Source organism: Oreochromis niloticus, linkage group LG7 (assembly GCF_001858045.2).
Source record: "Oreochromis niloticus isolate F11D_XX linkage group LG7, O_niloticus_UMD_NMBU, whole genome shotgun sequence".
NCBI lineage: Eukaryota > Metazoa > Chordata > Actinopteri > Cichliformes > Cichlidae > Oreochromis > Oreochromis niloticus.
In genome coordinates this window covers 9065090-9079459 of record NC_031972.2, presented here as the reverse complement: position 1 = coordinate 9079459, position 14370 = coordinate 9065090, and the positions used below count along the sequence as shown (strand labels likewise).

The window sequence follows — 14370 nt, the reverse complement described above, 5'->3', positions numbered from 1 at the left end:
TAGTATCACCTTACAAGAGGACAACAACCACACAGACATGCATGGCTTCACCCAGAGCCTTGAAAAGCACCTGCTGCTGCTCCAAAACCAGAAAGTGGCTGTCCACAGACAGTCTGAAAAAGGTAGGTTAGCGAAACTCCAGCTGTGCAAAACTTGTCATATCAAACCCATCAACACTTGAAGATGTAATCACTGCTAAAGTAACTGCTTTAACTGAGCAGCCTGCTGAGTGAGCTCTGAATACATTATTATATTTCAGTTTTATGTTTTTAAGAAAATCTTGTTGTTATTATTCTGGGTGTGAAATGTGAAAAACCAGTGGATTTAAGCCGTTTCAACAGACGCCTGCACCATACCAATATGCAAGAAAGTTATGTGAATAGTTATGTCGCTTCCATGCAAACTAGTTTAGAAAGCATACATACACATGCTGAATGAGGAAGTACCAAAACAGGCAAAACTGGGTGAAGCCAGATTTTAACTGATGTCTCTCTTTAGCTGCCCATCTATTTGAGCTCAGTTTTATATAGCACCAAAATATTGAATGTCAGGCCACTTTGAACTGTGAGGTCAAGACTGGATTAGACAGAAACCCCAACAATCACCCATGAGGATGGTGAGAAGAGAGAGGGAGAGGGAGACCATGGTGAGAAGGAAATCCCTTTTCATGAACAGAAGATCCCAGAAGTGACCAGTTTGGAGGTGAGGAGGAAGAGAAAACAAACGGAGAATGGGATGTTTTTTTGTTTTTTATCTTACCATTATGAAAGAAGTAAAACTTTTATTTCGTGTGCTTTTGAATTGACAGACTTACTTTTATCTTCATGTCAAGCATTTAGAAGACTTTAACATGGCAAGAAAGGCCTTGTGATGAATCTGTCCAGCTTGTAGCCTTCCACTCACCCAAAGTCACCTGGGATAGGCTACAGCTTCCATGTGTCTCAGTATAAACACATTTATTTTATTTCATGTTTGGGATATTTCAGCTATTATGTACTGTATACACTACCGGTCAAAAGTTTTAGAACACCCCAATTTTTTCAGTCATTGTAGCTTTAAATGGTTCATTTGAGAAGCCTCTTCAGTTCTATGAGCAATTGGTGGAGAGTCCCAGATTTAAGCCCTATTGGGAGCGTACTTCAATGTCTTTGACCCGCTATTGATCATCTGCTTAATCACATGAAATAAGGTGTGAAAACAGGTGTGGGTCACTCGAAGAGGAGTGAAAGAAGCCATCTATGTAATAGTGTAATAATGTAATAGTTGATATACTTAATACGAGTCCTTTGATATTCTTTTCAAAGTAATGTCTGAATTGGAGATATAAGAAGAAATCTTGATGAGCAACTTCACATCTGTCTGACATGGTTTTAATATTGATAGTCTATAAATTCTTGGTTGCCATAAAATGTATGGCACTGTGTTAACGTCTGCAGTGGCCTGTCTAATAAAGACAGCTCTATGGGTTTCCTCTTTTCTGACTACATCAAAGTATAACAGTTTTATTTGTGCTGATAAATAATAGCATTTGGTCCATCCCTCCTTCATTGTGTCATACTGGAGAGTTTTAGAATTCACGCCAGGAAATTTACCTTTCCAAATAAATCTATTTATCACCTTGTCTCATTCTCTAAACTGATAATCACGGATGTGGATAAGCAAAACTAGAACAAACAGAGCAGTCTGGGCAAGATATTAGTTTTCCCACCATTATTCTACTCAAGTTCTAATGGCAGGAGAGCCCATCTATCAACAGCCTCATTTCTCTTTTCATTGATATGTGCATAATTTTCAATAAAAATGTACTACATTCATAATCTTATACCCAAATAACATATAGAAGTAGCTCCCAAGGTCTCCTAGTATTTCCTAGCTTGAGAGACTAGGGGAAGTTTAAACATTAATATTAAGAGTATACCCTGCATCTGCAACAAGTTAATTAATCTAGAAACTCCTCGTTCTGAATTCTGATCACGGTATTGTCTGCTTGAAGAGAAATTTTATACTCCATTTCCCTTATTGTAATAACATTGAGCTCTAAATGCGGATTGATCCTCATCAATTAAAAAGGGCATCACTTCCTCCAGTCTTTTTGTTAGAATGGTATATTTGTGTATATTTTTAAAATCCTGGCTCATTACACTGACTGGTCAATATGCGCAACACTTTGGTATGCTATAGGTCAAAGTCTGTGCAGACCAACTAGCAGGGATCCTCACCAGGTTGTTCAACCTCTCCCTGACTCATGCCACCATTCCCACCTGTCTGAAGGCCTCCAGCATCACTCCCAACAACAAAAAGACTAGAATAGACAGCCTCAATGACTATGCAACTATAGCCTCACAAACAGCTTCTTCTCCTGGGCCACTTGGACAGTTAACAAACATAAGCACCCCGCACCCACACCCTGCCTACAACTCTGGGCCATGGTCTGAGTAACTCCCATCACTCAGGTACTCACACACAGACTCTATTGAGACCAACTCTTGGGAATAACCAAAATGACTGCCTCACTCCGGGGGTATGGACTCTTTGTTTTGAAGTATAATTAAAAATCTTTTGCAATAATGGTACCAATTCTTCCCTCAGTGACTTATAACACTCTCCTGGGAATCTGTCAGTCCCCGTCAATTAGAGTGAAAGAAGAAGACATAAGCCTGTTAATTCACGAGCTGCTCTTTCTTTAGTTAATTTATCATTGTGCAATCTCCCAGCGGAGGGCAGGTCTCGCTTAATAAGAAATTCTTCTACTGTGAAGAAATCAGACTGTGTGTAAAAATGTGATAAAGGTTCTCAAGTGTGTGTGTGTGTGTTTTGAGAGCTCTGATTTTATAAATTGTCTTTTTGGACTGTGGTACCTTAGAGGCTTTAGAGACTGCCTCTGCATTGTAGATCTATAAGGTTTACTCTGTGCATTCCTGTTAAAACTATGTAATCCTTACTGCTTCCACGGGAATTAACAGGATAAGCAGCAGCTGGGCGTTACTAATCAAATGCACTGGATTAGTCAATCATGTGCAAAATCCAAAATTTTGCACTGATACGAATATAGTGATTCCAATTCAATTATCGAGATCTCTAATCGATTTGTTTCCCTATTGATTCTCATTGGGTTCTTAACTGCTTCGCTTTGAAAGCCACAACTCACATATGAAAAACATTATATCATTCAAACTATTTCCATGCTATTGATCAAATGTTTGTGCATGTTGGAGGTAGTTCCTCTCTTTATTGTAATCAGTGTTGGGGTCATTACTCAAAAATGTATTACACATATTACACAAAATACTTTTCTTAAAAGTAATGGATTATGTTACTTAAGTACTCCCAGGAGAAAGTAATTCATTAATTCTTGTTATATTACTTTCTGGTTTCTCTGTAAAATGACCTGTTGTTGTAAAAAAGCAACTGTTGTTGTGTTGTTGCTATATAAATAAAATTGAATTAAATTGACTTCTCAAACACACAAACTTAAATCAGCTGATTGTAGTGCATGTGCAAGTGGAATCGATAAGCAGGATAGATAGGCAGGCAGGCTAACACTTCCAATGAGTAGAACTACTGGGAACTGGCTCTCGACAAGCACCGGTTCTTGATTCCCATCCCTAGCTACATCTGAACAAACCACAAGACCTCTGGAATAACGAGACCAAAGTGGAGATGTTTGTCGAGAGTGCACAGCAACACCTTTGGAGAAAACCAAATATCACAAGCACCTCAGACCAACTGTCAGCCTGCTGGTGAAGGGATGATGATTGGGGCACCTTGTGGTCACTGAGTGGAACATAAACTCCTCTGTATACAAAAGTGTTCTAGAGTCAAATGTGATCTGTCAAATCTGTCTGACAGCTATAGCCTGGATAAAACTGTGTCATCAGTAGGATAATTTATTTAAAAGGGACAGTGGATATTAATGAACATATATGAATGTAAATATTCTTGAATGAGCTAAAAGGCTACTTTTCATCTGCAGTCCCTGGCAGGTCAGACAAAAGCAACAAATAAGGAATTTAGCACGCCATCAGGCAATGTCCAACAATCTAGTCCAGACAACAAATACATAAAATCACAACAAAAAATGTTAAAATACAATGAAACACAAAACAACAAATAAATAAAAACATACAACATTAAAGATAACACATATTAATATCAAGCTAGTGATCATGAATCTGATTCCTCTTTAGCCATCGTTTGACATTAGTTTTAAATGTGTTGAAGGCAGCACATTCTCTTATTACAGCTCGAATATTGTTCCAGATCTCACTACCTTTAACTGATAACACCTGTTTACTGAATGTTGTTTGTCTAAAATGTAGCCTCTAGTAGAGGCTCTGGATACTCTTCCATTGATATTGCATTAGAACATGATAAACTCCCCCAACCAGGGTGGAGCAAGTCCTTATAAACAGAAAAAGCTAACTTAAATATTTTACAGTTTTTAACACTTTTTCTTTTTAGATATTGAAGGAAAATGGTTTGCTGTCTAACACTTTAAATGCCTTTCTAAATAAAGATTCTATTGGTTTTAAAGTAGGTGTACTTGCCACTGATCAATTACTGAAACAGTATTCTATATGAGAATAAAATAATAGAAAAGAGAAACATTTTGGCTGCATTTTTTGGCAGTGATGATCTAATTTGTCTAATATTGTGTAGGTCAAATTATTTTAGATATGTTCTTAACATGATTCTGATAAGGTGGAATCACTAAGATATTTAAGTGACTGTTGCAGCAGTCACTTAATCATCTAAATCATAATACGTCACATTAATAAGGAACTGTGAGCATTAAAACAGTTTGTTAAACTCTTTATTGCACACTGTGCCTGTGTATTCGTTTCCACAAACCGTCTTTTCGTTCCGACATTATTTTTAAAAACCCTCTTTCGTTTTGTGACAAACCCTGTGGGGACAAGTAGACAAAACGTCTTGTCTGTAAGTCAGATTATGTCAGCGGCGGAGGCTGAGCCCTGCTCCTTTCTGTGTAAGCAGGCTGGCCAGTTCGTGCGCACATGCTCAGTGAGGTCATTTGTGCGCACGGAAGCTTTAAGAGCGCAGCGCTGGAAGCAGACGCCAGCAAAGATCGGTAGAGAAGCACAGGCGCACTCGGAGGAGGAGGGCGCAGATCTCCTGTGGACCATCAGCTACCAGATGAGCCATCACTGACAGCCGCAGACCCGGCTCTGCGCTGGGCACCCGGAGCGAGGCGCATGAATTTGTGCCACACGGCTCTACTCACAACTTGTTCTCCATAGACACTTTTCCTCATCCTGTTTACTTGTCCATTCGTTGTCATCATGGTACTGGGCAAAGTGAGGGCCTTGGCGATCTACTTTGACAGTCTGAATGAGAACAACCTGCCGGTGTTCTCCGGAGGAGACCTGGTGTCGGGGAGGGTTGTTGTGGAGGTCACTGGGGATGTGCGGGTCAAGAGGTTGGACATAACCGCGAGAGGAGTCGCCAAGGTCCGGTGGACAGAGTCGAGAAACGCCGGAGCAAACACGGCTTATACTCAGAACTACACAGAGGAGGTGGAATACCTGCATCATTACGACACCTTGATAGGAGAGGAGAGAGGTAAGGAGTTGCTCCTTTTTCTTCTGCTGTTTCGTGATCTGTGTGAAGTGATGCGGCGCAACTGATCACTGCAAACTTTTGACAGAAGCTCGTCCCCAAACTTTCTTAACGCGGAGTGCGTAGTCATGTGCCAGAGCCCCAGAACAGCGGACCCTCCGCGCAGTGGTACTGATGCAGCAGCTATAGGCGCGATCCATCCTCACTTAAAACCAATTATTAAAGTAAACGTTTGATACGCGTACGTGAAGGGATGAGGGAGTCTGCTTTTACATGCGGACTGTCTGGATGTTGACATCACAGTGAGGAGGGGAAAAGTTGAAATCTTCCAGTGAAACACTTGATGAAAAAGAGCAAAATCGCAAACAGTCGATGGCGCTTCGTATTTTAGAGCAACATTTTGGTTGAACTAATGGCACAAGGACCTTTTTACTGATGACATCCTCAACTAGGCTAGCGCAGGCAACTCCCTTTGTTAGAAGCGGTTCAAACCTGTTCAGAAACTGCCAGCGAGAGAGGGAGGGGGGAGGACCAGGCTGACGCTCAGCGCGCGTGTGTGTTGTAAAATCAGCTGCTGCTCCTAACACTTGTATACCTGTGTTGGAGGACCAGGTGATTTGGGTATGAGTAAAACATGCCACATCAAGCATTTAGGTCACACGTGAACTGTTTGTTCAGCAGGTTGTTTTTTTGTTGTTTTTTTTAATTATTAGAGGTTGGGAAGATGAATAATCTCAAAACTGAAACCATGCAGCCTGCAGGAGTCTAGTCTGTGGACAGAGCTTCTTTTCCCAGCAGTCTAGCGAGGCACAGCTTTTGCTCTTTGTTTACTCAAGGATGGATGGTGGCAGGTCAAAGGTCGATAAGAAAAGATACAAACTGTTTCACAGGTCCAATCTCGCAGTCTTTAGATGCAGCACTTTAAGTCTAAGTCTTTAGACTTAAAGTGCTGCATCCACCTGGTGGCTCGTCTCTGAAGACTTCCAGGGAATCTCATGAGCTTCCAGGAGATGCAGCTTGGCTCTTTGTTTTAAGTTGAAGACATCTTTACAATATCTAGGAGTTCAAAACGGCCTTGCAGATCTCACTTTGGCCAACTCACAGTACAATAGTGTGACAACACAAAAAGTTTTCACATTTTCAAAAGCCTGGGCCTTGAAGAATCAGAAATTTTGCATTGTTTAAGCTTAACTGGTTAGCTTACCATTAATAGTCGTTGTATGTTTCTATAGGTCTGCCAGTATTTTTGAACAATGCAATTTTTTTTAATCAGTAGATTGAAAACTCAATTTAAGTGGCTTATTTATCATTTCATTGATTTAAAAAAAAATCCTTGGTAAATGTGACTGGATATAGTCAGGTTTGGGCAGATAATGAAAGTGCAGGATAGTCCACATATGCATATCTCCTGTTAAAAAATCCAGTTTTATTATTGTCATCTTTTGCTCGGTTGAATAATGACTGTTACAGTTTACATCAACCAAACCAGAACATATCCAGCGTCTAATGATGTAACCACTCGCATTTAAAAGCAGACATATCATTTTTGCTTGCTATAAGTACTTTAAGTATTATTTCAGCTCAACTGGTGAAATTAACTTAAAGGTCATGCTTGGACCCTTTTCAAAAGCCTCAACGCTGGGTCATATCTATTTTCTCTAAGCACAAAAGTGACTGTAAGAAAAGAAAGATGAAACTAGCTGTGTGCCTTTTAATAAAAGGGCATGACTGTAGAGGAGGACGTTTTTCCTTCATCCGTTCAGAGGTTTCAGAGTTTGCGTGAGAGCGGCAGGTTACCTGGAGTTTGCTGTCACTGTATCTACAACACCCTTCCTCTCTACTTCCCCCACCTTCTCCTCTTTCATGCCACACACCACATGGCTGGGCTAATTGTGGGCAGGGGCTTGCCGGGGCTGAACCAATCAGAGCGAGACTTGCAAATTCATGTCACGTTATCCACCAATAGGAGGACGAGTTGTAATGCGTGAGTTGGAGTTTCCAGCTGAAGGAAGCTGCTCAGTCTGGTTCATACCGGTCTACTCCTGCTTGCTCCGTGTTGCCGGTGACTTGACAGGGCGCACGCTTATACGCGCACTGACATACACACACACACACACACACACAGGCCGTTGATGACAGTTCTCATAGCAAACACTGACGTACACAAACAGCACAGATTGAGGATGAAGCAGACCTGAGGTGGAAGGAAGCTGAAGTTCAGCGGGAGCATTTAGACGCAATATCACATACAAACAATAAGAGATGAAATGAGGAAGTGCTGCTTCTCCCACAGGGTGTGTTGTTTTAGCAGCCCTCTGACACCGCAGACAAGCTGCTTTTTCGCATTCAGGCAAAACAACTGTTAGTGGAGTTTCTCAAATGAATTTTGTGACGGTAGAGAGAAGACTGTGGATGTGAGTGCTTCCCAAAAAGTGTAAGATAGAGCTAACAACCCATTTTTTAGGGCATAACCTCATAAAATCCAGGTCTCCAGGGTGGCATCTTTAATTATTGTTGTGATTGACCAACAAAGCAAATATATTAAGCATAAAAGACCAATTCAATTTTATTTACCTAGCAGTACGGTTGGCTCAAGGTGCTTTATATTGTAAAGACACTACAGGCACAGGTAAGGCAGGGCTTGCTTGTTTCAGAGGCTGAAAACAGCTGACAGCAAAGTTTAATATGACAAAGAGCAGCATATCTGGAAGCTACAAACCAAGAATCTGCAGTTTTGCTTTTTTTTTTAAATCATCTTTTAAGGCCATTTTTCCATGTCCAACTGTCCCATTTTTTTTTTTTTTTATCTCCAAACCTTTTCTTCCTCGTGATCAAATGCCTTTCTTTGTGTCTGTGTGTGTGTGTTTAATAATCCCTCTGAGGTGAATTGGAGTTCATTGTGTAATAAGGCTACGTGACATTGTGCATCCATAGCTTGTACTAAAAGGTAGGAGGCTAGGTGCAGTGTGCAGGTGTACTCAGCGACGTGTTCTCTGTCTTTCAGATGAGGACTGTCCAGAGGAGGGCGTGACTGTCCTGCACCCAGGCTTGCACGAGTTTGCTTTCAGCTTCAACCTGCCTCAGATGTGAGTACATGTACATGAGAATTTCATCATTAATTCTGCTCTTTACTTCACTGCATTTCACTTTATTTTCGTCAGAGCTGAGGTTTTACAATTTTTCAGTCTTGAGAAGAAAAATTTGAAGATTAAACCTGAGATTTAGAACTATTGTCCTGTTACAATAAAACAATCTTTAGTTGTTGCCTGATGTCAGTGAACTAGTTATTCCACACAGTTTTATTTAAAAGGTTAATCACCTGATTTTAGGTCATTTAATTACATAATTTGGATTAAAACTGTATTGAAAACTCCAAAAATTGTTTAAAAAAAATCAAAATTTAACAAAAGGATTAAAAAAAATCTCAAAGATCAATAAGAAGAAATGTGATGTGAAAACATGTTCATGACATGGTTGCTGACATGACTGTGAAGAAATGAATGCATACATTAATAAAGAAAACAGTCTACTTGTCTACTTCCTGTTTTTTGTTTGTTTGTTTGTTTGTTTGTTTTTAGTTTAAGTTTCTGCTGGAGCTTAAATGTAACGCAACACAGAAAAAAATGTGTTTTGTGAGGAGCTGTTTTCTGTTTTACTCCTACATGATCCAAAATTGACATTTAGCTTCTTCACTGGACATTTTTGCAAATGAGTGCTTCCGCATCGTGGACAAGATTATGTCTAATTAACATTTTTAAGCCAATATGTTTTTGTTGTAATACAAAAATATACAAAACTGCTATGGTGGTATCCATTAGCTAATATTTCACATTACATAAAACTTTTTAGGTAGAAATCAGTCTTATTTCGGTACGATCTACATTAACCTAACTGTCATCTCACTCTTGATGTTGTCTCATTAAAAACATATCTTCCACAGATACTACATTCTAATATTCACATAACCAACGTAATTAAGAGATACATCAATCCATCTTGTTGATGATGTAAAAAATCTGAAACTTGGATAACGAAACATTTGCAATCAGACCAGTGTATCTGATGAAATACAAAATTTGGAAAATAAGGGGGTGGAGCGGGTTTGGATAAATAAATAGTATCAGTATAGAGGCACAAAAACGTGGTTACTGGTTACTTTTGAAATACAGAATTTGCTCACGAATATGAACCTGCTCCATGACTTGTGTAACTGTAGCTTAGGCTTCATGTTTCAGATGTCTATAAGCAAATTTTACTAAAGTAACTGTTGCCGTCTGTATTTGTCACATGGTTTTGTTTATATAACTGTTTGAAGGCCCAGACAGGTACAGTTACCTAATTTTTTATTTTTTTTTTGAAGATTAAAAAAAGATTAGAGACAGATTTGTATACCAGGACCCAGAGTTTTACCTTGTGACCCTTTGGAGGTATTTGACCCCTAGGTTTTGATAGTATATTTAAAAATGAGGGACAGCAGTAAGAGACGCTGACCTTCAGTTATGTTTTTTCTGAGCACCAGGACTTGTTGTAGTGGTTCTTATTCTGAAGGAAAGGATGTTGAAGTTGCACACAGAGCATAACCACAGACCACCCACACACTTTTTAATCGTCCTCCCTTCTCGCCTTTTCTTTTTCTCTCTCAGGGCTCTGGCGACTTCCTTTGAAGGGAAGCATGGCAGTGTGAGGTACTGGGTGAAAGCTGAACTGCACCGTCCATGGCTGCTCCCCGTCAAAGTGAAGAAGGAGTTCATTGTGTTTGAACATATCGACATCAACACCCCGCTGCTGCTGGTAAGCATGTTCACTTTACGAGGCAAGTTCAGATTCATTTGACTCCCAGTGCACTGCAGCCAGGTAGCTTAGCTTAGCATTAAGACTGGAAACATTGCTAACACATCTACAAGTAACATGTTATTTATCCACATAAATAAAAAGACAAATAGACAGCTTTTATTGTGGTGTTACTTTTAGTTCTTCTTCCATCGCTGCATTGTTCTCATGCTGAAAACAGTGGTTTTAAAAATGTTAAACTGCTCCTTTAAAGGGTCCAGGTTCTGAGTTGGATGCTATTTCTTTAAAATCTTTTGCCAGCAGTTTAAAGAGATCATATGTGTTAACAGGCCCCCCAGGCTGGTACAAAGGAGAAAACGCTGTGCTGCTGGTTCTGTGCTTCAGGCCCTATCTCCCTCAGTGCCAAAATAGAGCGAAAGGGCTACACACCAGGTAAGCCACACCTCCTACAACTTCCCCCAGGTGTTCTCTTCTATTTTTGAGAATTCACTTATCTTGCTTCTCTCTCAGTCTGACAGGCTGATTTCTTCTCCCCTCTTTCCAAGGTGAGTCAATCCAAATCTTTGCTGAGGTGGAGAACTGTTCATCACGGGTTGTGGTTCCTAAGGCAGCGCTTTACCAGACTCAGACCTTCTTCGCTAAGGGGAAGGGCAAGGAGATCCAGCAGCTGGTGTCCAATGTGCGAGGAGATCCTCTGCCACAAGGGAAGAGCCAGAGCTGGGAGGGAAAACTGCTCAAAATCCCTCCTGTGTCCCCCTCCATCCTGGACTGTCCCATCATCAAAGTAGAATATGCCCTTGTGGTGAGTTCACATGTTTTTTCATATGTTACATGAAATATGATGCCAAGCCTCCCTTTGCTGATTTTATTCAGGGACACTGACAGGAGCATAAAACAAAGGATTCAGAATACACGAGCAGGATATTTGCAAGGTTACATTTGTCTGATAAAATTGCATATTCCATTCAAAGTCAACTTGGTAAATTAGTTGGTATATTTAAAATCCAATGAAAAATGCCTTCATAAAATAAAAAGAAAACAAAACAAAAGAAAAACAATTATTTGCTACTGACATCTGATTAACTGATTATATGAACTGATTATCTGACTAATTGACTAACCTTTTTATAATACCCTAGCACTATCTGGCTAATAAGCTGGTACAAAACAAAAGACATATTACTTCCTTGTGATGTACAGATAACCTTAAACAACAATAAACTCATCATAAACCTGCTTTTAAAACACTAAAACATTCATTCACTTGTCTCCTTTGCATGTTTCCTTCCTGCTTGCAGGTGTACGTGGACATTCCAGGTGGTTTGAATTTGTCACTCTCATTGCCGTTGGTGATAGGAACCATACCTCTTCATGCTTGCACCACCCGCACCTCCAGCATCAGCAGCAACTGCAGCACTTTGAGCTGGCTGGGCCTGCCAGAGAGACCTGAGGGTATGTACTGTAAATACAGATGCTTGCGTGCATGTTCATGTGCGCAGGGTACAGAATGTGAACTTACGCCTGTTTGTTTATTACAGCTCCACCAAGCTACAGCGATCTGGCCATATCAGAGTCTCACAGGCAGGATTATCTGCAGGGATGTGATAGGTCTGACGCGGAGGGTGAGGACCGCGGGTCTCTGCTAACATACATCACAGAGTTCAGATATCTGCCTCCGCCACTGTATTCTGAGGTACTTTTAATACACACACACACACACACACACACACACACAGTCTTAATCTCACAGGAAAAGTGCCCAAACAACATAAACAGACCTAGAATGAAATCCATTCTTTGTACACAAAATATCCAGACAACACAAAAACATCTAAAATAACATATCATTCACTGCGCCCAATTCACAGATAAAATTTGAACCACTTTTATGATTTTCAGAAGTATCCGAAACAAAGTGAAATCACTGACAAACAGAACTTTTCCCACATGATTTAGGAAGCAGCACCTGTATGGGTACAAGATGTAGACACAACTAATAAAGCCTAATAACACACAAAAATACATTTGCCTCACAAAAACAAACTTCACCTTTTTTCAATTTTATAGTAATCACTTCACGAGGATCCTGTAGTCATAAAGCTGCGTTTTCCCCTTCCACCCTCTAGGTCGATCCTTATCCTGACCCCTTGGTGCAAGGGACGGTGGAGGTCAGGAGACCTGACACCTGTCCGTCCCGCTGAGGAGAACCTGGGATCGCTGAAGCCTGTGCACAAAAAGACAGAGCTGCTCTCAGCCACCTGGCCCACACAGCCAGCTTCTCACCAGATTATATATCACCGTAAATAAGGCTGGACTCTGCCTGACCCGGGGAAAGTCAGCTGAGAGAGTATTTGGTGACCATTGAAGTGATGGACCAGGGATTTCAAGCCGTGCTGGATCCGCCATATCGTGTGCTCAAGACATGGCAAAAAAAGACAGTTTTTTAACACCACTTTATGACTCTGACAAGGCAGAGAACAAATACTACTCCAAGTGGTCAGAAGAAGCCTCCTCCTGCCTCACAGTGAATTTTGCACATGCCGTTATTACTGTTTTTCTATCAGTGGTTTTCTATACAGCAGATTGCCGCAGGCCTATACGCTACAGTATATATATATATATATATATATATATATTTACATAGAATATTTTACTCTAAATGGGAACATTAGTGACAGGATAAGAGCTATCTGCAGTAATTCAGATGGCTGAACTTGTGACTGTGGCCTGAAGCTGCCACTGTCCCCATCCAGACTTCAGGTGGAAACTGTCTCATTTAGTGAACAAAGATGAAAATTCATTGAGATTCAAAAAAAAAAAAGAAAAAAAAAAAGACAGATGGCATCACTGATGCAGAAATGTGTCACATCAACGACCACCTCGAGCGTTTAGAGCTCACATTGTGTGTGTGTGTGTGTGTGTGTGTGTGTGTGTGTGTGTGTGTGTGTGAGAGAGAAAGAAAGTCTAGAGACCAGGTGTAAACCCCAACTGGGTCCACAGAAAAAGCACAACTCCAACTAACTAAGATAAAATACCACAAGTCGCCTGCTGGTTTCAGCTCTAAACTAGAGCTTCTCTCGCTGTAGATTTTTCCAGAAGCTTTGTGCTTGCAAAAAAAAAAGAAAAAAAAAGAAAAAGGCAAAGCATAAAAGGTAAATGTTTACAGTTGCATATATCAAATTGAGAATGTTGTCCAAACATGACTTCTTCCACATAAAATTTCAGATTACCAAGTGCAATATATTTTTGTATTTGTGATTTTTTTTTTTTTTTTGCACTAGTTTTTCATATACTCTGTTGCTGTCTATTCCATTTGCGCATTATATTGTTGTCATGATCAACTTTTGATAAAATAAAAGATTTATTTTATAAAATAAGACGGTGGATCTGAGTATTTGTTATCATTCTTACATGTTGCAATAACACCCAGGTGCAGTGGGTCAGTGATTATAAACTGCAAAAATCGAGCTTGGCATCAAGGGCAGGGAATTCTCCAAGAATTTAAAATATTAATCAGAAAGCAGTACAGTACAAACAATTTCCTAAATTTTAGCATTATGTACGAGGAGGTATGTCTGCTCACGATTTAAGAAGTTCAAACAATAAAAATATGAATAATATAACAAAAAGTTATTGAAGTTCAGACATGTAGACAACCAATACTGCCTAAATTCTGGTCTAATTGTAAATAATTTTTCTTATCTTTTCTTGACACGCATGTAACTTACCATTCTGGCTCTAGATGCTCAAGTCAGAGTGCAGCAATTTCATAATTCTAGCTGACCTAAGCCTGCTTTTGTGCCTTTGTTTGGAGATGTAACCTGCTTAAAGGTACACGTCACGACTTGGTTTCAGAACGTTTATTAAAGAAAAATAATGTGGCGTGTGGCTCTTCCAGTGGAGGTAAAGCTCTGTAACTTGTGTTGATTTGACTTCTTTACCAAGTGGTAGTACGAATACTTACTGGTATCTTATTTATATATTTCAGGAGTTTAAAAAAAG

At 40.0% G+C, this 14370-nt stretch overlaps 1 protein-coding gene across 1 annotated transcript; it reads left to right on the top strand.

Annotated features, from left to right (window-relative positions):
* The first annotated feature begins 5065 nt into the window (after nucleotides 1-5065).
* Nucleotides 5066-13381, top strand: arrdc3b (arrestin domain containing 3b). Its single transcript, XM_003439476.5, has 8 exons — nucleotides 5066-5580; nucleotides 8582-8663; nucleotides 10221-10368; nucleotides 10698-10800; nucleotides 10914-11170; nucleotides 11667-11820; nucleotides 11907-12061; nucleotides 12495-13381. Exons 1-8 carry the CDS (start codon nucleotides 5301-5303, stop codon nucleotides 12567-12569), a joined length of 1254 nt encoding a protein of 417 aa, XP_003439524.1. The 5' UTR covers nucleotides 5066-5300; the 3' UTR covers nucleotides 12570-13381.
* Nucleotides 13382-14370: the final 989 nt, after the last annotated feature.